Raw genomic sequence first — 21,520 nt, 5'->3', positions numbered from 1 at the left:
CCTCTTTGCCATATTATATTACACTGTCTCAGAGTAGTTGCGTGCACTTCTTAAAACCCTGCCTGTATCATCCCTATACCACAAAGTCTTCGACAGCAAGAACCTCTTTGCTATCCATCATAGCAATGTCTCTTCATAGCAGCATCTCTACACACTTTTCAGGAGTGTATTTACAATGAAAATTAGGGTATGTATAAATATTAGACCTGTATAAGACACCATCATTTGTTTAATCTGGTCCTGGAGATTTGTTTAATCTGGTCTACTGGTACCACAGACAAAAGCAGACTTTCCCAGATATGCACTATGCACAGAAAGGAGAATGCAATAAAACCCAGGAAACCACAAAGACTAGCTGTGTCCTGGGGGGCACCAGGCACAGCACTGACAGCTGGGTATGGGAGGGGACTGTCCCACTCTGCTCTGCACTGGGGCAGCCTCACCTTGAGTGCTGGGGGCAGTTTTGGGTGCCAAAATGTAAGGATATTAAGCCATCAGAGAGTGTCCAGAGGAAGGCTACAAAGATGGTGAAGGGCCTTGAGGGGAAGCTGTATGAGGAGTGGCTGAGGTCACTTGGTCTGTTCAGGAGAAGAGGAGATTGAGGGGAGACCTCATTGCAGTTACAACTTTCTTGTGAGGGGAAGAGGAGCAGCAGGCACTGATCTCTTCTGTGACAGGACCTGAAGGAATGGCCTGAAGTTTTATATGGGGAGTTTTTAGACTGGATACCAGGAAAAGGCTCTTCACCCAGAGGGTGAAGGATCTCCAGGGAAGTGGTCACAGCACCAAGCCTGACAAGAAGCATTTGTACAGTGCTCTTGGGCACATGGTGTTACTCTTGGGGTGTCGTGTGCAGGGCCAGGAGTTGGACTTGGGTGCCTTCAACTCAGGATATTTTACAATTCTGTGCCTATGGCAGTCAGAGTCAGATACACTTACTCTGGTCTATAAGATTGCTTGAAATGCTTTCAAAATTAAATGCTGCACTTATGCTTACTATATTCATATTGGTGTATATATGACAATATTTTCATATATATTTAAAATTATCAGAAACCTAGCCTGCTCCTGAAAGGATATATCCCTCCTTATCCTTTCATGATATGTGCATATGCACAGTTGCTCCATAGTCTAAACCAAACACTTCTTGCAAGGTAAATTAATTAGGATTACTAATTAATTACAGATGACAACAGAAAAGCAGCAAAAGGTATTAAATGCACCATTCTGGTCTTCTGTGCAAAAAATGACCAGCGCTGCAAGGAACTTCAGCAAACTGATATTGGTAACATTACTGCCAACTGAATCAACTGCTGGGAGAAGAAATGAGCACAAAGACAGCAGGTCAGTGCTGCCAAGTCTAAAGCCAGAGAAAAGCAGACAATTTCACTGGTTTTGAATCCTGGACTGAACTAAGTGCCTTGGATGTAGGTGCTGCAAAATAGAGTCCAGTGGGTCTGGAAAGTAAACCGGGACAAAGGAATAGAGACAGCATAAGGAGTCAAAAGTGGAAAGAGGGGCACTGCTCTGGATTACAAGCTCAAAATTAATGGAAACCCCCAGGCCTTATCAGGTCAAAGATCTATTTTTCAAAGATAGGATTTTTCTATTTTTGTTTTAGTACATTGTGAAGAAAAAAATGGAAGAATATGCTACAGGCAAGACAGTGAAGTCTGCACTGCATGAAACAGATTATATTTGAGGTTAAATGGACCTTCATAGATTATTTAAACCAACCAAGTAGTTTCATCCTAAATTTCAAGACCTAAGTTAAACTGCACAAAAACATTTTAATCTGTAAACCTCACTTCACTGGCACAGACATTTATGTGCATTCCTCACAGCTTTTTGCCTAGATCCTATAATGCTCTCCTTGTCTTGATCCTGACAGTACAAACATCCTGTCATTAGCGAGTACAAGATTTATTGACCATTTAACCAACAGATACACTTTTCACCTCATAGCAAATTTAAAGTTAAATAAGCAGTAACACAGCATCTTCTCCAACATAACTGAATAAAGCAATGTGGATGACATAAAATGCAGAATCACTGAAAATGTTATTTTAATCCTACTGGCTTAGAGCCACCCCCTTTCAGTTACCTCTAAGTAAACAAGTACATGTAAGATGTTCATTTTTATCTCTTTATAATTCCTCCAGAGAGACTATGACAATATCACATTTATCACTACTCATTTGCACTGACTACAGGTATCAATTAAACAGAACAGAAAAGAAGCTACAATACCTTATTCCTGGAAGTTATAATTTGCTTAATAACAATTCTGTCTGCTAACACCAACACCTTTGTGACAGAAGAAAGCAACAACCTTGCAGCTTTCACCACACCCGTTTTGTCCGTAAAGATTGTTATGTGGCTATCAGATTCTGGATGATCCAAGCTTGCCACATCTGTAAGCTGTGCAATTGTTTCACCTAGAAGGTAAAAAAAAAAAAAAAAAGTGACTTTCCATATTTAGAAGAAAGATACTGGGATATCAAACATTGTTAAGTCTTACCTTTGAGGGATAAGAAAATTTCAGAGCTATGTACAACTCTTCTTTATTTCACTTTACTTCCTTTGACTGACTGCTGGTGGCACCCTCTCCATATTTAAATGTGGATTACTATTCACTACTACCTTATTCTTCTTCCATCTGTAACATTCATTAATTTCCTTACAGTCATCTACAGCTATTTGAGCAGGGAGTGATGGGCAGAATTACGGAGTGTGGAGGGAGAAAACATTAATGGGAGGTATTTTTCTGATTTTAATAGCCAAAGTCACAGCAGTATCCACACTTCCAGCGTCAATCCACTGAAAGAGCAGGATGCAGCAAGGAAGAAAGAACTATAAACTCCCCTCCACTTTCCAAATTTCAATTAGTATTTCCATAGTTTATAGATTTCATATTCCTGTAGAAGTCTCCAGGCATGAATAATAGATGCCAAACAGTAACTTTACAGCTTGGAGGACTGAAGCATTACAGTGAGACTACTGCACTTTACATTCAAGGGGGGGGCCACTAAACAGGGCCCCCCTTTTCTCTCCTGTCAGAGACAGGAGAGAAAAAAAAAAGGCAAGGAAGCACCGATTTTTGGTTCATCACCATCTTTTTATTCGACTCGGATTTAGTTAATTAGATAGTTAAAAAGGCTTAATTGACCACTTTTATTTTTTTATGCAGGTAAAACTCTACATCCACTGCTGCTAATGGTTTTCCTTATCTGAGAAAGAAACACAGACCATATCCAATTGAATCTTCTGGAGTACCCTAGATAGTAATGCCATACAGGAAAGACAGAGCAATCTGTAATAAGAGAAGGGCTGCATGGAGACAGAGCTCAGGCAAGCTCTGAGACAGGATCTTTGTTAGCATGCAAGACAAGATGATCAACCTACAGCTGACCTATAGATCCATCCTTAAAGATAAAATTTAAGAGATTTGATCAAATTCTCTATGACTCATCTTCAAAACTTCAATGAAGGTAATTCACCTAAGCAGGCAAAATACTCCAAAAGCCTGATAAAGCCAGTGCTCCCATTTGAAGAATCTGCATTATTCTAGCACTCCAGAAATACCACACACTGTAGAACAAGGAAGGCCTGACAGTCCTTCAAACCACAGAGCTCCACATTTCATAGTGCTTTTCTCCTCTGATAATTGTAATCCCTTGGGTTCTTAAGCTGCCTAAATAGTATTGCATTATGGAAAGGAACTTCCAGTACATTTGCTGGGACCAGGCCAGGTCACAAAAGGCATGTTCCAAATAATCAGAGAGTCACCCAAATATACTGTACTATGGTACATTCTGGGACAGTGAGTTCCAGAGTGAAGGCCCTGGAAATGGATAGAACCAGGAGGACTCATGAAAGTACAGCTGCAGCTCAAAGAGTGAGGGGCAGCCAGAGGCACTTCCAGTGGAGCTGTAGGAGAAGTCTCCAGTTAGGTAAGGAGATCATTTGACAGTAAAACACACTGGCCACTGCCTTCTCCACAGTCCAATTCATTTCACTACACAACAGTCTGCTTTTTCACCTTTGTCAGCAGATTAACCTATTTCAGGGACCTCACAATATCTGCAAGAACACAAAATACTGTAGAATCACACAGAGAACAATTAAAATAGATGCAAAGTTCTTTTAGCAGCCAAGAAAGGATGCACATGATTACCCCATTTCTTAATGCTATGGGATTCACCTTCTTGAGGATGAATCAAGTCATAGGTGAAGCAGCTAGTCATACAAAGAGTTATCAGAGAACACTGAAACACCTGCAACATCTGCCTGTCAAAAGCTTCAAACAGCCATAGAAACTCAAGACTTCTGGTGACAGAACAAAGGCTTCCTTCTCTGCCTATAGATCTGCAACTACAGGAACAGGAATTAAGCCCTGGGAGTAAGCTATGAGGAACAAGACCTGTTAGGGTGAAGAGATGGAGCTAGGGAAGCTATACCCAGCTGGGTGAACCAGTCCACAAAACACATCTGAGCATGCTATCATGACTGAGAGATTATGACAATTGGGTGATATTTCCAATGATAGAAAGACAACTGTCACATCCATGTCAAAGAAAATGCTGTGCATCTCAGCTTCACCATGGCCCCTGACATGATCTCCTACAGTTACCTTATAATTTCATCTAGGGATATGGATTAAGTGAACAAAAAGGTGGGTAGAAAATTAACATAACTATTTGGCGTGGGGATGCTGGTAACAGGTACAAAATTCACTGGGCAGCCAACTTCCAGTGGTACCTCTGGGACTGACAGGAGTCATCAAAACTATTCCCTGGATGATTATTCAGCATGCTCAGCAAGTGTGTGAACAATACCAGAGTGGGTGAGTGTCTGATACTGTGGAGGGCAGGGATGCTAGACAGAGGAACAGGCTGAAAAAAAATTATCTGATAGAAAATCTGTGAAGTCCAACAAAGGCAGTAAATACCACATCTGGACCAGGGTAACACCACTCAGCCCAACATGCTGAGATCAGTTGTCAGCAAGGAATTTTCATGGGGAAAGACAAGGGGGACCAACAAAGAGTTGAAGAGGAGTCAGCAGTAATGGCCAGTTGCATATGGAAAGCTGCAGAAATGATTCTTCCCTTCCTTTTGGCACTTGAGAGGCAGAATCTGGAGTACCATGTCCACTTCTGGGCTCCTCAACACCTCAGCTGACACAGTGGAGTGAGTGACATAAGGAGAGAGCTTGAAGGGGGGAAGTTTATTCTCCCCCAAAAAGAGAAGGTCAGTGGCAGAGTTTTCTGTGCTCTACATCTATCCCCCTAGGGGGCAGGCATGGAGAGACACAGACAGACTGATCCCAGGTATGGTGTTGGAACAAGATGGAAGAAAATATTTTTGCCACACCAACGGTGGTCAAACACCCTCACAAAAGCGCAGAAGAAAGAAGTAAGAAATGAGTAGCGTAAAAGAAATTGCATGATCTCCATTCTTGGGAGTTAAAATAATCCTTACAACCTCAGTTATTCTGTGATTCCATTTATGCATTAAATATCCATTTTTCAGCCTTCTTAATTTAGCCCTTTGTACTAAAACCAAAGCAACAATAGGAGAGAGCTATTTATTGCTTTTATTTTATTCCACGTCATCCTTTAAGGATATGTAGTCAACTGGCAGAGAATACTGGAAAAGCTATGACACTTACTCCTGACATGTGTTTTCTCTTTTAAATTAGCCAGTCTTTCCTAGTTTTTAGAGAGAAAAAGACAACCAAAAAAAATGGGCAGATGGGCATCTAAAATGTGCTTCTGTAAGTCACATTCCACTACTATACTGTCGCTGTAAACATTGACACAGTGCAAGGATAATGTTACCCCAAATCTGCTACATGACCCTCTGCTGTGTTTTAGGATTCTATTTTGAGTCAATCAAATTACAAGGTTTATTACAAGGAAATAGTCATAACAAGTCTGAAACACTTCAAATCACTGATTATACCCTTCTCAAGAAACAGATACAACATCTGTCATCCTTCAAAGCCTCTGCAGAATATGCAATTGATTTAAAGACTCCCTACTTTTCTCAGAAATTTAGATGCTTAATGTTCTAAATCCTTTTGTGTTGAAATCTTTTATGCCTTGTAAAATCTCCCTTCCTAAGACACAATCTAATTTATTGGCTAAAAAGAATATGAACAGCTCTACCAGATTCCCTGCCCTAAAGAGCAAAGGCTTTCTGCTGCCTATGCCCTCAGAACATAGGATTCATCAATACAGACAATATTCTTGGCTATAATTGTCCAGGAATTTTTTTTTGCCTCACTTGGGATCACCAAAGTTATAAAAAATGGCACTTGAGTAACCATGTTCAGAAACTGAGTTCAGACAACATTTATCCACTCAAAGGACTATGTTACTTTGTCCAACACTGAACAATCCACAGAGATACTACTGGCACAAAAACCCTCCATCAAACAAATAGCCAGGAGCAAACATGTTTGCTATACTGAATTTCCCATGTAAGCCGTAAGTTAGATCTCAAATGCCAGGAACAACTGAGCCATGCCAAAGTAAACGTGAGGCTGACAGAAATGTAAACAGGCCATATCTTCACTCCTCTAGACTGAGGCTATTACTGCATAACAGGAAATAAAACTTTCAATACAAAAGAACTGTAGTCTTTTGCTGGGATAAAGTATCGCTGACTATTTTTAGGTTCTGAGCTGCTCCTGCATACAGTGATAGGGAGAAAAAAATACTTAACCACAGCGTACTGGCAAGTCAAGAAACAGAGATTCAGACTGCACTGCTTTCCCAGCAGCTGAGATTATTGATGTGAACTTTGGCAATTTTGGCTTGTCAGCATTTTACGTGGATCTCTGAAGAGAAAACACATGCTTCACATAACAAATGGAATGTTTTTAAATTAGGACATTTCTGTTTGCAGCCAAGTTTACTGGAGCAACTAGGAATTTTCAGTCTAAAGTTTATCCAGAACAGTCCTTCAAATCACAAGAACAATCATTCATCAGCAGCATGTTTCTAGACATTGTGACTCATTGTTGAGAGATTTTCAGAGGATTTCTTACAGCACCATGCCCAATTTCTAAGCTTCTTTTTTCATTTAATCACAAATAATAGTATGAACTGCATCCCCAAAGACTGAGGCCAGAACAACGATCCAAGAAGACGTACACAATTTAGGACAGCAAAGACAAGGTCCTCAGGACTGTGAGGTCATTTCAAAGATAAAAACTAAACAGGCACCCAAGTCCCCTTTTTAACTTAACTTATCAGTTTCAAGTAACCTACATCTTGGAGTAGAATACTGATCCATCCTGCAGTAATCAAGACATTAGTGTTGAAGGGTTGTTGAACAGTCATTTCTTTGTCCCCACAAATAAACAACAGAAGTTCAAGATTGTCTCCCTGAAGCCACAGCAAGGAGAAAGTCTATCACACTTGCAGGTTCTTCCACCTGCTCAAACTGGGAAAGCTTCAAGCAGAATTTCTCATAACCCAGAAGTATTTGAAAGCAAAAACAAACCTCGCCTCACTAACAACAAAAGGAACATTCTACTAGATGTCATATTGAAGCCTTCACTGCAGATCTAAGAATATGCATTTACTGAGGGCCACTGAAATACTATGCAAGGAGTAGTATTTACTATCTAGGAAAGCAGTTTTTAGCATAACACTGACATTCTCCTACAGCATCAGAGAATGCAACCCTCTATTTGCCTAGACAGTCTTCTGGGGGAAGGAGTGTGACAGCAGGCAACTCAATTATCCACACTTCACATTCAATTCATACACACACAGCAAGTTTGCAACAAAACTTGAATCCAGCAAAAAGGCAAGCACAATATGATTTTCATTCTAGTGAGGGGAGTCATCAGATGACTGATGTGAGTCATCTTACTGAGTCCTGATGAAATATGGGTTGACACTGACCTTCATTCAGACACTGAGATTTGGAATGCAATGACCTCAATGGCATAACACTCAACTTAAAATACTCTACTGTTTTAACTTGGCAGCAATAAACTCTAAAGGTGTATTCCCAACACTCTGCTCTTTGTCTGTAATAACATCATAAAAAAAGAGCAGTCAGGTTAATTCCTTGAGGCAAATGATCCTATAAAAATCAAAGCCAACACACAATTCCATTCCCTATTCGTAAGATGACAGCAATTTAAGTAAGTGACAAAATCAGGTAACAGATCAGGCCTTGAATGAACCAGCAGAGGAAGGTTAAGCAATTAAATAATGAAGTTCTTACATTATGCGTGACACTAAAAATAGTGTGCCAAAAATGGCACAAGTACAATTTCATGAGTAACTACATACCTGCTCTCCTTGCCTCGATGCAAGCAACACTCATTTCCTCCTTCAGCTCATGGTTTTCGTTGGCTATGGCTTCACCCACAGTAACAAATCTGCCGACCGCCAGGTTCACGGCTTGGCCCACCCGCTGGATTGCTTGCAGAGTCTTGTCTGAACGCTTTGGTTTATCCTTATGATTAATAAGAGTAGTTATCTGCAAACAAGAATAATTATTTATTAGAACATTTTAACTTTAGTACTGAAGGCAAGTTTTGAATTGGACTCAATAATAGATTTCTACAGTACTTCACTAATAAAATTCGGTTCTGTGCTGCGTCATGAGGTATCATTTAACTTCTCAGAGCATGAAAAAAACACTGAAGTGTATTAAGGTTGCTCATCTGCACAGTTTATCTCAAATTAAAAGAGGGTTTGTTATTTTTATTCCACTCCCATTTGCAGTATTAAAATAAGCTGCCCTGGGTCTCAACAGCCTTTCACACTACACTCGTAGCGCTTGCCCCATTAAAATATGCACCATACTCATAACTTAAAACACCCTCAATTGCATGTTTCCTAGAATTTAGAAAAAGGTTGCTATTTTGATACAAGTTATCAATAAAACAATTTGTGAGGACATTCCTATTTTGAACTCCTGACTTGGCTCTTCTGCCCACTGCAAAGTGCTATACATTCCCTCTCAGATCACACGGACTGGAGATCAGCTGCATGCTGGCTGCAGGAGACTGAAGATTTGTCCAAAACAAACAAGAGAAAACAAAGAGATCCTTTCCCCTCACAGAGGAGAAAGGCAGGATTGCAGAAGCACCTTCTGAACCAAGGCATCAGGTAAACATGAGAACAGTAAGCAATCCTTCAATACACAATTAAGTAACTGTAAACTGCATTACAAACATAAGCTTTACATTTTTTGCTACAATTCTTTTCTAGTGAGAAGCAGGAGAGAAATTAAACTAGGTAGTTTCAAACATCCTAAACCAGCATAAAAACCCAACAAAAATAATCCTGCATGTCCTTGTCTTCCACTCATGTTTGCAATGAATTTATCTGATGTGGGTTAAACCTCAGCTGTGGAGGAGATGCTTGTTGTTTTATTTTTTCCCATAATCAGGTCCCCAGTCTGGTTGACTGCACAGCTTCATGAATATTTTTGGTGGCAAAAGGGAAACAGTGCAGCCTGAGGAAAGATGGTCAGGAGCACTCCTTTCAGCAGGAGTGTAGTTTAAAATGGCACAGAACTCCACTATAAGCAACAACCCCCAGAGCTCAAAGATGTCTGTTTAGAGAATCTCAAAATTACAGGAATTACTTAAATGTCTAAATATCTCAGCTGTATCAGATTGATCACAGGTGTCTTTGCTGCTCCTCAAAAAGACAGATCTTCATTCACTCATTCTCCCACCAGTCAGGCCTGTGGTGGGACAGGAGCATACAAGCTGTACCTGTAATGCTCGCTACAAATTCAAGGACACAGCAGGAAGCAATGTAGGAACTGCTCTGCCTCATGATTTGATCAATGCCCAAGGTTTACCCTTCAGATATCACTGAGTCATCTTTCTGGAGAAAAAAAAGTAAGAGTGGTATTGTTTAATACCTTGATGAGGCTGATTTTGAATGCCAGGAGCTGGTTTAGCCAAGTTTCCAGTATTAAACTCTTTGCAATGGAAAATATCAACATTTCATAGAGCACTCTGTACACACAAGAAAAATAAAAAAGCCAAAATACCTAAGAACTGTGCTGGCCTTTATGGAAGAACTGCTATGAGATGGAAGAATATTTTGCTCTGGTACAAAACATCAGTACAGAAATGCATTGTCTGCCCACTGTCTTCTTATATACACCCTACTTTTCCAATTTGTATCTAAGCCACAAGGTCTAAAGGAAGGCTGCTTTCTATAGTTCATACAACAAATCTGTCCCTGTAAGAGACCCCTGGACCACCAAACTTCAACTCCAAAGCCTATGAACCTTGGATGCCTTTACAGTGAAAAGATCTTCTTATGATGAAAACAGAGTCTTAATAGAGAGTAAACTGAGGAAACATTTGAGCATCTTCAAATTCATTTTATGAATGAGGAATGACATTCCTCAAGGCACACAATTACCATCACTTCAATGGAAATTCAGACCAACATGAAATTCATGGTATAAACCATGAACAGCACTATGCAGCTCTCCTGAATTCTTGCATTGTAGGTACTTCAGGTATACAGGATTTTTAAAATACCTGTCAGCAGCTAATTTAACAGTGCCAGCTGGTGAATTCTTGAATAGGCTAGAAAGCCTACTGAGAGCATTAATTTAAGGGCTGAAGAAAACCGAACTGATAGAGGGTCTTAACTTTGTTTTTTCAAATGGTTTTTAAGTAAACAGCAACCCAAATAAACAGCACATGGATTAATGGATTAATATGACATTCATACAATTATTGACTTCTCAGTAGTATATATAAAATAACACTATCCTAAAACAAACTTCAAGTTTACATACTGGCTACAAGTTTACCTCCCACAACATTTTACACCAGTAGAAGTTTAAACATGCTCTGCATAACCCTGAAAAAAATGCATATGCAAATAACACTGCAGAGTGAAAGGAATCCCACTGTCTCTTACAAATCATCAAGGGCATTTATTTTAATTCCCATGTTACTGCAGAGGTATGCAAATAATAAAAACCATGAAGATATCACAGCCTAAATTCCTCTATTGAAGTCTTATAAAACACTCTCAGGAACACGACTGCCTTTTATATTTCTATAATTTCTTCTGCACTCTCTTCAGAGGGCATCAAATTCTTGCAGCAAAAAACAACCCCTCTACTCCCCCTGGCAAGGTTAAGCAAGAATAAGCAGCTGTTTTGACAGGTCTTATCACCAGTGTCATCTCAACCTCATGAAGTTCAACAAGGCTAAACACAAGGACTTACACTGGGGCTGGGACAATCTGTGGTACCACTGCAGCCTGGGGGATAAATGGATTGGGAACAGCCCAGCAGAAAATGACTTGGGGGTACTGGTGCAAGAAAAATTCGGCTTGAGCCAACAATGTGCTTGTATCCTGGGCTGCCTCAAAAGCAGCGTGGCCGGCAGGCTGCAGGAGGGGATTTTGCCCCTCTACTCTGCTCTGGTGATTCCCCACCTGGAGAGGCGTGTACAGCTCTGGGATCCCCAACAGAAGAAGGACATGGTCCTGCTGAAGACAGCTCAGAGGAGGGCCATGAAGATGGTCAGAGGGAGGGAGCATCCTCTGACCATGACAGCAGAGAGAGCTGGGGTGGTTCAACCTGCAGAAGGCTCCAAGGAGACCTTACAGCAGCCTTTTAACATATAAAAGGGGCTCAGAAGATTAGGAAAGACTTTTTACCAAGCCTGTAGTAGAGAGGTTGATATTTTTAAACTAAAAGAGGGTAGATTCTGATTGGACCTAAGGAGGGAATTTTTTTACCATGAAGGTGATGAGGCACTGGAACAACTTCCCTGAGCTGTGTAAGCCCCATCATTTTAAGAGTTCAAGACCAAGTAGTTTGAAAACCAGGGGCTTTGAGCAACCTGGTCTAGTGGAAGGTATCCCTACCCAGAGCAGAAGAGCAGAACTAGATGGTCTTGAAAGGCCCCTTTTAACCCAAACCCTTCTCTGATTCTATGAGCTACGCTAGACACCCTATTGAGTAGCTTGTATATGAAGATTAAACTCAACCTATGGTTATACACACAGGTTGTGATATGAACAAAAGTTCATTATTCCAGAAGGTATTTTCAAAGCAGCAGAGGCTTTGAAAATACCTCCTGGAATAATGAACTTTTAGCTGGGTAATGTAATTTCTTCTCAGACTGGCTAACTTAGGGCCAGTATAGTAACCATCTTTAACACTGGAAGGGAGGAAAGTTGGTTGAGCTCCAAACTTTTTTCAGGTAAGTCAAAAAACTGTATGGATTGACAGTTAAAAACAGCCACTGTGAGAGAACCAAAACAGAAGTTGGTCAAGAAGTTTGAAACATCACAGCAAACAGCTTCATGTAACACTTCTTTCAAGTGTGAACAACATTATGTAGCAAATGCAGTCTATCCTGATATCAGATTTGCACAAGATGTTTCCTATAAAAAACTGAGTAACAAACAGCCCTGAAATAGGAGTAGGTAGGTCATGATAAAAGAAAGAGAAAGATATGAAATACTGCTCAGTTAAAGAAAAAAGGGCTGGGTTTGGTTCTAGAAACATGAGTTACACATAAACCAAATGTAATAATGTCAAAGGCATGAGGAAAGCTGTTCAGATACAAGATGGGCTCCTCAACCTGACACCTGCAGAAAATACTGCTCTACAAACAATGAGAAGGATGTTCCAGAATTATGCATTCTTGTTCCCTCACAGAGTGCTAAGAGTGACAGATACATCCTCCATGTCAAGTAAAGTTTCGAAAAAGCAGAGGTAATGGCAACTGCAGTATAGGATTCTTTTTCAAGACTTAATTAAGCTTGTAATTAACAGTCAGGGTTAAAAAAATAATAAGATCTTAGCAAGGAGAGGAATTTCACTAGTACATTAAGTGACAAACTGAAGGAAACTGTGATGCTAATAAGCAGTGCAAAGATTATTTAACCATTCCAGCACTAAATAATTGTTTCAGAACACAAATACAGCAGGGAGCATTAATAGGCCAATAAGAAAGACTTCTAAAATAAAGAATAAGCAAAGGTTTTGCTCCTTACTTTTAAGCAATGTTTAAAACAAAGATAAAAAATTTGACAAGTTAAATGGAGAAAAGGAAAGACCCAGAAGAAACTTAACAAGGAATTTTCTCTGCAACAACCAACTAAAGAAACCCTAAGAGCCTATAAAAAAGTGAACTAGTAATACTTGCAACATTTAAGATGTTTCAGATTACAAGAAATTGCTTTTCCCTTGCAGTCCATCCAGTTGGAACCAGACTAGAACCATTACCATATTTTAATTTTTTTTAAATGAAGGAAACACCTACCAAGTCCAAGAACATAATCTAAGGCCTCCCTCAAGCTTAACACCTCCCAGATATTTAATGTGTTATATTCTGACCGTGTATTTCCCCGCCACCAACATCTGTGATGTTTGGACAGGAGTTAGCAGCTGAAAAGAGACCTGCAAGTCTCTTTGAACAGGAGCAATACGTTACATGCTGTTTACTTAAGGATTTACTGATCAGGTCCTAGAAAGGAAACAGTCCTTTTGATGGTACTCACCCTCTGTTTAATGAGAGCTCTCACACAATTTCCATGGAATGTTTATCTTAGATTTGAGACAATCAGTTTAAGGAGTGCCTCAAGAATCTGTCAGCTACATTCTTTTTGCACTTGTTATGAGAAGCCACAGAAAAATAATGGCCTTTTTCTCAAAAACTTTACCAAAACTAACAGATATAGCCATAATGCATGAAGATGTACTTCATATTTAAGGAAACAAGCTCCGTTGTGGCAATTTTTGAGTAGCTGTTTTCAGATCTTTTTGAGGGCCTTCAGATACTGACATTTAAGTCATTATATGCTTCATGCTCAGGAAGCATCATGACAGCACACTTAGCTAAAAATATTCTAATGTCTATTTATTGTCAGTGTAATTAAGTCTTGCATGACAGAATTAAGTGATACTTAAAGAGACTGGGTTTCAGGAAGTATTTATAGACATCTATAAATAAAACCAGAGGAAACATAGCTATTTCACACCCCCTGCTACAAACACAGGAGTTAAACTGACAAGTCATGTTTGGAATATGTCCTGCCTACCTCTCTCCCTAGGAAAGTACCCACATTGTACACAGGATGATTTAGATTCTCAAGAGTAATATTTGTTACTGCCTCTTGTGTGGTGGGTTGACCCTGTCTGGATGCCAGGTGCTCACCAAAGCCATTCTATCATTCCTCTCCTCAGTAGGGAAAGGGAAAGAAAATATAATAAAAGGCTTGTGGGCTGAGATAAGGAAGAGAGAGATCACTCACCAGTTACTGTCATGGCTTAAATAGCCTCTGCTTGGGGAAATGAAATTAATTTATGACCAATCAAATCAGAGTAGGATTGTGAGAAGTAAAACACATCTTAAAAATACCTTCCCTCTACCCCTCCCTCCTGGCCTTTATTCCTGGTTCTCTACCTCCTTTCCCCCAGCAGCACAAGGAGACAGGGAGTGGGGGCTGTGATCAGTTCCTCACACGCTGTTTCTGCTGCTGCTTCCTCCTCAGCAAGAGGTTTCCCTCTCCTGCTCCAACATGAGGAGACAGTCCTCCATGAACTTCTCACACACATCCTCACCATGGGCTGCAGTTCTTCACCAACTGCTCCAGCATGGGTCCATCCCACAGGCTCCAGTCCTTCCGGAGCAGGCTGCTCAAGCACGGGTGCTTCTTGGCATCACAAGTCCTGTCAGGAAACCTGCTCCAACATCAGCTCATCTCCACAGGTCCCGCAAGGAGCCACCCCAGCACAGGCTTCCCACAGGGTCACAGGCTCCTTCAGATACCTACCTGCTCCAGCATGGATCTCTGCATCCCTGTGAAGCTGCATGGGCTGCAGGCGGACAACTGCTTCACAACAGTCTGCACCACAGGCTGCAAGGGAATCTCTAGTCCTGCAACTGGAACACCAGCTTTGGTGTCAGTAGAATCGTTTGTCTCATATTATCACCCCTCTCTTCTCTGGCTGCAATAACTTCTGCACGATACATTTTGCCTGCTCTTAAACACATTATCCCAGAGGCGTTACCACCATCCCTGACTCCAAGATGGACCACCATCAGCCTTGGCCAGTGGGTCCATCTTGGAGCCATCTGACATTGGCCCTGTCAGACACTGGGGAAGATTCTGACAGCTTCTCACAAAAGCCATCACTGTGGCCTCCCCACTACTAAAGCCTTGCCACACAAACCCAACACACTCCTATTCACCCTGGAAAAGTGAAGGCTTTGAGTGACCTCACTGCAGCCTTCCAGTGTGTGACAAGAGCCTATAGGAAAGATGGAGAGGTTCTATTACAAGGGCATGCAGTGACAGCACAAGGGGGGATGGCTTCAAACTCGAAGAGGTATATATGTTTAGATTAGATATTAAGAAAAAAAAAATTTGACTCTCAGCACGGTGAGGCACTGGAACAGGTTGCCCAGAGAAATGGATGCCCCATCCCTGGAAGTGTTCGAGGCCAGGCTGGATGGGACCCTGAGCAACCTGATCTACTGGAAGATGTAGGGGGGAGACTGGAACTAGATGACCTTTAAGGTCCCTTCCAACCCAGGCCATTGATTCTTTAATTTTATATTGACCAGCATTCCTGCTAGAAAAAATTCAGGATCTTATCGGTATACAATGAGGATCAGCTGCCTTACAGTAAAAGCTGCTCTTCCATTTTGTGTATTTTCTGCTTTCTACCTTCCATTAACTTTATAATGGTAGAAAATTTGGTTCTTAAAAAAAGAAAAAGTAATACCAGGACAGAACAGTCTTTGCTAAGAAAATGTAATAGCACTACATACTGGGAAAGAAGTTACAAATCCCTACAAGAAGAGTGCTGTAAGGTAAATCTAGTTGCATTTAATAGAACACATAGAGATCTTGGTCAAAAAGGCCTTTCCTATACTGGTTGCACTTTCACTAGCTCATCTTGAGTTTGGGGGCAGAGAGGATCTTCTAATATTACATTTTAGGTACTGTCTCTCATTAGGTCTTGCACACTCCTTGAGTGTTGTGGTGGAGGACCAGGTCCTCAGACTCATTTAGCCAGACAGCAGCACACGTTGTTCCAACACCCACATCTGCCACAGAATACAGCCATGTGTCAGAGCGGAGAGGCAGCAGCTGGCATTTGACATCCTGTCCATAAGGGCTGCAAGCAGAACTGCCACACAGACTTGTCATCACAAGATGAGCCTCAGGGATCTTAGGAATGAACAAGGACTATCTGCTTACCTGCCTTAGAAAACACAAGTCTGTTAAGATTAGATGCTTGTCCAGGCACTAATGGAAATCTTAAGTATTTTGTACCATTTCAAGGACTAAAATATTTTTTTATAGTTCAGCTAGTGTGTGGATTTTTGGAGTTGGAAAACTCATATCTTTCTATTCATATTTAATTTTGTAGAAAAAAAATCAACAAATAAACTTCGCAGAAACTCAATTTTGAAAGTTTTCAAAGGTTGTAAACTACTAATGCACTAGTTAACTGTAAGAACCTGTATTTTTTTATGCTGAAAAGATTATTTCCAACAATTGCCCCTGCTTTATGGACTACTGAACCAGTATAGTTTTTTCAGCGTGTTATTATGCAGAGGGACAATCAACCCTTCTTGCAGAAGTCACATGGACCTCAACACATCATTCAGGATGCTGAGTCAACACTTTTTAGACAGCTTCCATGAAGTGATGCAATCCAGCTACCCCCAATTAATTAATTTTCCTCACAGTCCCTTTGGACTGGTGTCTAGAAGAGCGGTACAAATGCACTGCATATCCAAGACTGCTGAGTACTTAGACTTGTGGCATTGAGACTTGTGGCATTGTACCTTTGTCTGGAGGATTTTTAAAAGTATCTTCTCTTGGTTTTACACACATCTTTTATAAAAACCTCCAGGGAAGCAAATTAAATAAACAACTTTTAACAACCTGTAGGCTGGTTCACTTATCTGTGGACAAATGCTAACAGGCTTAGCAGAGCCTCAGGCAATCTTTCACGTGCAGTGTCTAACAAGCTGGTAAACCACCTTTGAAAAGGAAGGAGGAACAATCCATGACCTGCAGTGACAAGCAGGAGCTGCCAAGTGCCACAAGAATAGCCTTACCAGCTCAGATCACTGGGGTACCTCACCTAACATCTTGTATCCCACAGTCCTCCACATGCTTGCCTAGAAAAGATCATGACAGCTCAACAAGCAAATGCAACACGAGCTATAATGCACTCGTAACCAGATTTCCAGCTAGCTAACTGCAAACTGTACAATAAATTTTAAAACACCATAATACCTAATTGTACACTTCTCATAAGCACAATACCTTCACCAGCTAGAAGTATTATCTGGAGGAGGTGAAAACAGTACTCTTCACCTCCTTCACATCCACACTTAAAATCTACTCTTCGTAATGTTCACCAAGAAAGAAAATAGTACAACTTCAAATTCAAATACGCACCTCAGACTATTAGTACCATTGCTACGTACTTGTTAGACATTCTTGGAATTCTTAAGAGATCAAAAGAAAGGATTCAACTCAGAACAAGACTGTATTATAGCAGTGAATACCCTTTCTTTGTGCCAAATGCGCTCCTAGAAAACCAAGGAACTTTTAAATTTCAAGTTCCAAACCAAACAGCATTGAGAAAATTATTAGCTAAAATGTGATACAGATGAACTTGTTCAAATGCAGTGCAGCAATTTGATGACACCAATTTATTTCCTCCACTGTGGGTTATTTTGGGTTTGGGGATTTGCATGATAGGTTTTCTTTGGTTTTTTGAGTTTTTGTTTGTTTTTTTTTTTTTTTTTGTCCAAAGCAACCAGAACTTTGAAAACTTCAGGACTTTCCCCCCCCCAAGGAATTAAATTATTTCCAATTTTTTTTTAATTGTGAAAAGGAGTATCAGAGGAAAATAAAAAAGAATGAACACAGCTCACTATTTTTGCAGCCTGTGGATTCTTGATATTATGTAGAGGATTGAATTAATGTTATTAAAGTACCCTACTGTAGAGGAGAAATACGCTCTCTTTTTAATGTTCTCTTTTCACAGACTCCTTAAAACCAGGGACCCCCACTGATCTGCAGAGGTGAAGCAGAAAAGTAACAAAAATCAACCTGCATTGCTGCTATCCTCTTTTTTCCCACACATGGAAGAGGAGACCAATCACTGGAAAATCCTTAGTGAGGCTTAACCAATGATCAAAGGTACCTTGTTTACTCTTATTCCCACATGGTGTACAAGTCAGAGGACTGCCCCACCATTCACCCACCAGTCTTCGGAATTTCTACAGCAATGAGTGACCATGGAAAAGATCATCATTTTCGGACAGTTCAAATTCAACCTTTCTTTTCTTTTTTAAGAGATGTATGCAAGTTCACAGAGCTGGCACTAAAATTTGTACCTTTGAGCAACTTGACATAAGTTGGCCAAGATAGTTTTTCAAACAAGGTCCAACTTAACTTCTTCTGATAATACAATACGTGCATCAACAGGCACACTGGACATTATAAAATATGCATCACCATTACAAAATGTGTTCAGAAGTAAAACTGGCTTTCTAACTCAACTGCTGTCTTGAAGTTTGAAATGCACAACTACCTCACTAGAAAAGGTGAGTACAGTCTAGTAGACCAAATAATTGGGTTTCAGGGCATACCAGGCAGTACATTTTCCTCCCCTCCTGTTGCCCTTCAGTACCTTCTTACCCAAATAGCTAGATTTTATAAACAAAGCAATTCCTGCTTTTCATTCCACACCTGGAAAGCCTGGACAGGATTAAACCTAAGAAAATCCAACTCAGAGAGAAGTTCATTGTTTAAAGTGTACTTTCAGATGTGGTCAAAACAGATACAGACATGTTTTTAGCACCAGAGAGATTCAAGTCTCAGAAATAACTCTATTTACTAACATGATCAGGTAACCTCAAAACCAGGGACTGGCGAACAGTGATTCTGGCTTTTCCCCCTAACTTGCTGTTGTTAACGTACCTAACCTTTTATTGCTTGTGTGAACAATGCCTGACCCAGGTCTGAGCTGCTTATTCAAAAAAACCACCACTATTGTGGAACTAAAAACTCAGACATCGTAATAAAAGATGTAGCAGGGACAACACATTTATTTCACCTGCAACTGAGAATTCTTTCTATTCAAGCTGGATTGGCTCCTGAAGATGCAGAAAATGTTCCTTGTTAGTTCATAAGCAGGTGGATTCCCTGCCATGAATACCAGCTATTCAATCCTCCTTACACTGCATCTTCCTGACAGAAGAGTTCCTGCAGCCTCTTTCAGAGAGGGCTTCCTTAGCAGCATTTTGATATCCCACTTCAGTTCAGAGCAACACCTGGTATTCCATTTTGAAAAGCACAGACTTGCTCTAGGGATTAACTGAGAAGTTACAGGGAAAGGCTATGCAAATCCAACTACTATCCACCTACAGGAGTGCAAAACAAAAACTTAATATAATCCAGGAACTATTATCTTATTTATGCTAAAGTGCCTGCATGTTCTTTTGATTGCTTCCTTGAAGAGCTCCAGGGCAATAAAAACTCATTCAGTTGGAAAATTTAAGAATATTTAAATGAAACATAGAGCTACAATACAGAATCTTTAGTAATTAAAAGGGAATGCTGCATGCACTGGTCTATCTCCTACATGTTAAGTGCTTGCAACATTGGACTGTATCACCCTCTTGCTTGTACACATTTTTCATGCCTGTGAATAAACAAACAAACAACAATACTATCATACCCCCCATGCTGAAAAGATTATGTTACTACAGAACAACTTTGCTTTACTATTTGAAAATAGGATTTGTGTGTTTCTAAATGGTTATATTCATTCAGTTTAATAAAAACATGATTCTGTAAGACAAAATAAACACTTTTAAAAATTTTTCTATGCACGTCTGAAAGAACTTTGGGATTTGCTCATAAAATACTTTTGCGATTTGTGCTTAGGAGCTATCTTGCCATTTAACAATTCATTTTAGGCATGATCCAATTCAGTATCTAAAGTAGAGTAACAGTTATGAGTTGGCTCTAGAGTCTCTATCACTTCTCATTTACCCCATTAGCTTTAAACAAGGCTATTAATGAAATGCAATATAGCTCAATAACTAAAAAATAGACTTTAAGGTTCTATCTAGCAAGGATTATACTTTTCTAATTAATTAAGAAACATCAACTAAATCCATGCAGAAAGCCACAGGCTCATAGTACCACACAACAGTTTTACTAAACTATAATCAGAGTTGTTTGCAATCATTAATTCATAAATCATCCTTTGGGGATTTCCCTACCTAATCTGTCTAATACCATCTGTTAACAATGCTGAACAGCAAGAAAGCTGCTTCAATTCTTCTTGTGCATGATCACAGAGAGGCAGTTTTGATTTAATGCTCATTCTACTGGAGAACTACAAAAATTTGTTTAATCTGCAGAAAACTCATTAATCAGATCTCAAGAATATGAAAGATAAGATATTGAAAAAGAGCAATTGATTTTCAGCTATGTCAGTAAAAAGCATCTTCCTTCAGCCACTTGAAATGTTAGTCTGACTCATTCATCACATCAAAGACTAAGGTATTGAACATTATAAAGCAGTAGCCAAGCTTAACTCAAAGCCAATTTTACTATCCAAGGGTTCACAGAAAAAAAAAAGCCTGAAACCACAGCTGTTTCATCACAGTGCTGTTGCTTATGTGATAAAATGTTCAAGTGTAATTTTCCATGTAAAGTGGAATATAATTAGTGATAGTAACATCATTATTTATTAATGCAACAAAATAATTTAATTTACCTCTAAGTTATTCTAAGGTACTCCTGGGCTCCTCAGCATATCTTATAAACCACAACTGTAAATGATTATCTATTTCTCTTTCAATGTTTCACAATGACCTAGCTTCAATGACTTCAAGCTGTCAATTAAAAACTAGTCTCATTAAAAGGAAACCTGCAACCACATCAGCCAAGAAATACAATTGATACTTTGAAATAATCACCTTTTCTACATCCAGATGACAATCTCCTAAGATTAACGCTTCTGCATAAATCAAAGTGAAACAATCAGGCTCCTTTAGGGGCACAGAGCACCAAGTGTAGGCTGAGCAACAGCTGAGCTTCTGCCAGAAAAAGAATTTGCATGGAGTGCAAGATGCTTAACACAAAGCAGAAGCTCACAACTTAACCCACAACACCTATGGAACCGCAGGGAGAAAGAGTCAGAGTTAGTGACTAATTGGAACTACAGAGGTGCAACTCTGCACCCAGGCAGCTTCTGACCCATAGCAGTCACAGCATGTGATCCACGGCAGAGTTCCTCTGCTGTTCAGGATGTAACTCTTCTGACTTTAGCAGGAGGTCTGCCTCCCTCCATACAAGTTACAGCACAAGCCTTTGCACCACAATTCATAGTTTTATTACTCAACGGTAGTGCCAAGTTTCCAGCCTAAAGTGAGTACCAAATTAATTCATAAGACAGAAAATTCTGAAAAAGAGGAGAAGCAGGTTCTCAAAGCT

General features: G+C 40.0%; 1 protein-coding gene across 1 annotated transcript in view; it reads right to left on the bottom strand.

The window, feature by feature from the left end:
* Window positions 1-21,520, bottom strand: part of CTNNAL1 (catenin alpha like 1) — a 57,715-nt gene that overhangs the window by 28,023 nt on the left and 8,172 nt on the right. Inside the window, exons 2-3 of the mRNA XM_064431012.1 lie at window positions 8,318-8,507; window positions 2,251-2,438 (exon numbers count right to left, since the gene is read on the bottom strand). Of these exons, the coding sequence (XP_064287082.1) occupies window positions 2,251-2,438; window positions 8,318-8,507 (378 nt within the window). The remainder of the gene's footprint in view (window positions 1-2,250; window positions 2,439-8,317; window positions 8,508-21,520) is intronic.

This window comes from Passer domesticus, chromosome 1 (assembly GCF_036417665.1).
Source record: "Passer domesticus isolate bPasDom1 chromosome 1, bPasDom1.hap1, whole genome shotgun sequence".
NCBI lineage: Eukaryota > Metazoa > Chordata > Aves > Passeriformes > Passeridae > Passer > Passer domesticus.
This window is presented reverse-complemented; position numbering and strand designations above follow the sequence as displayed.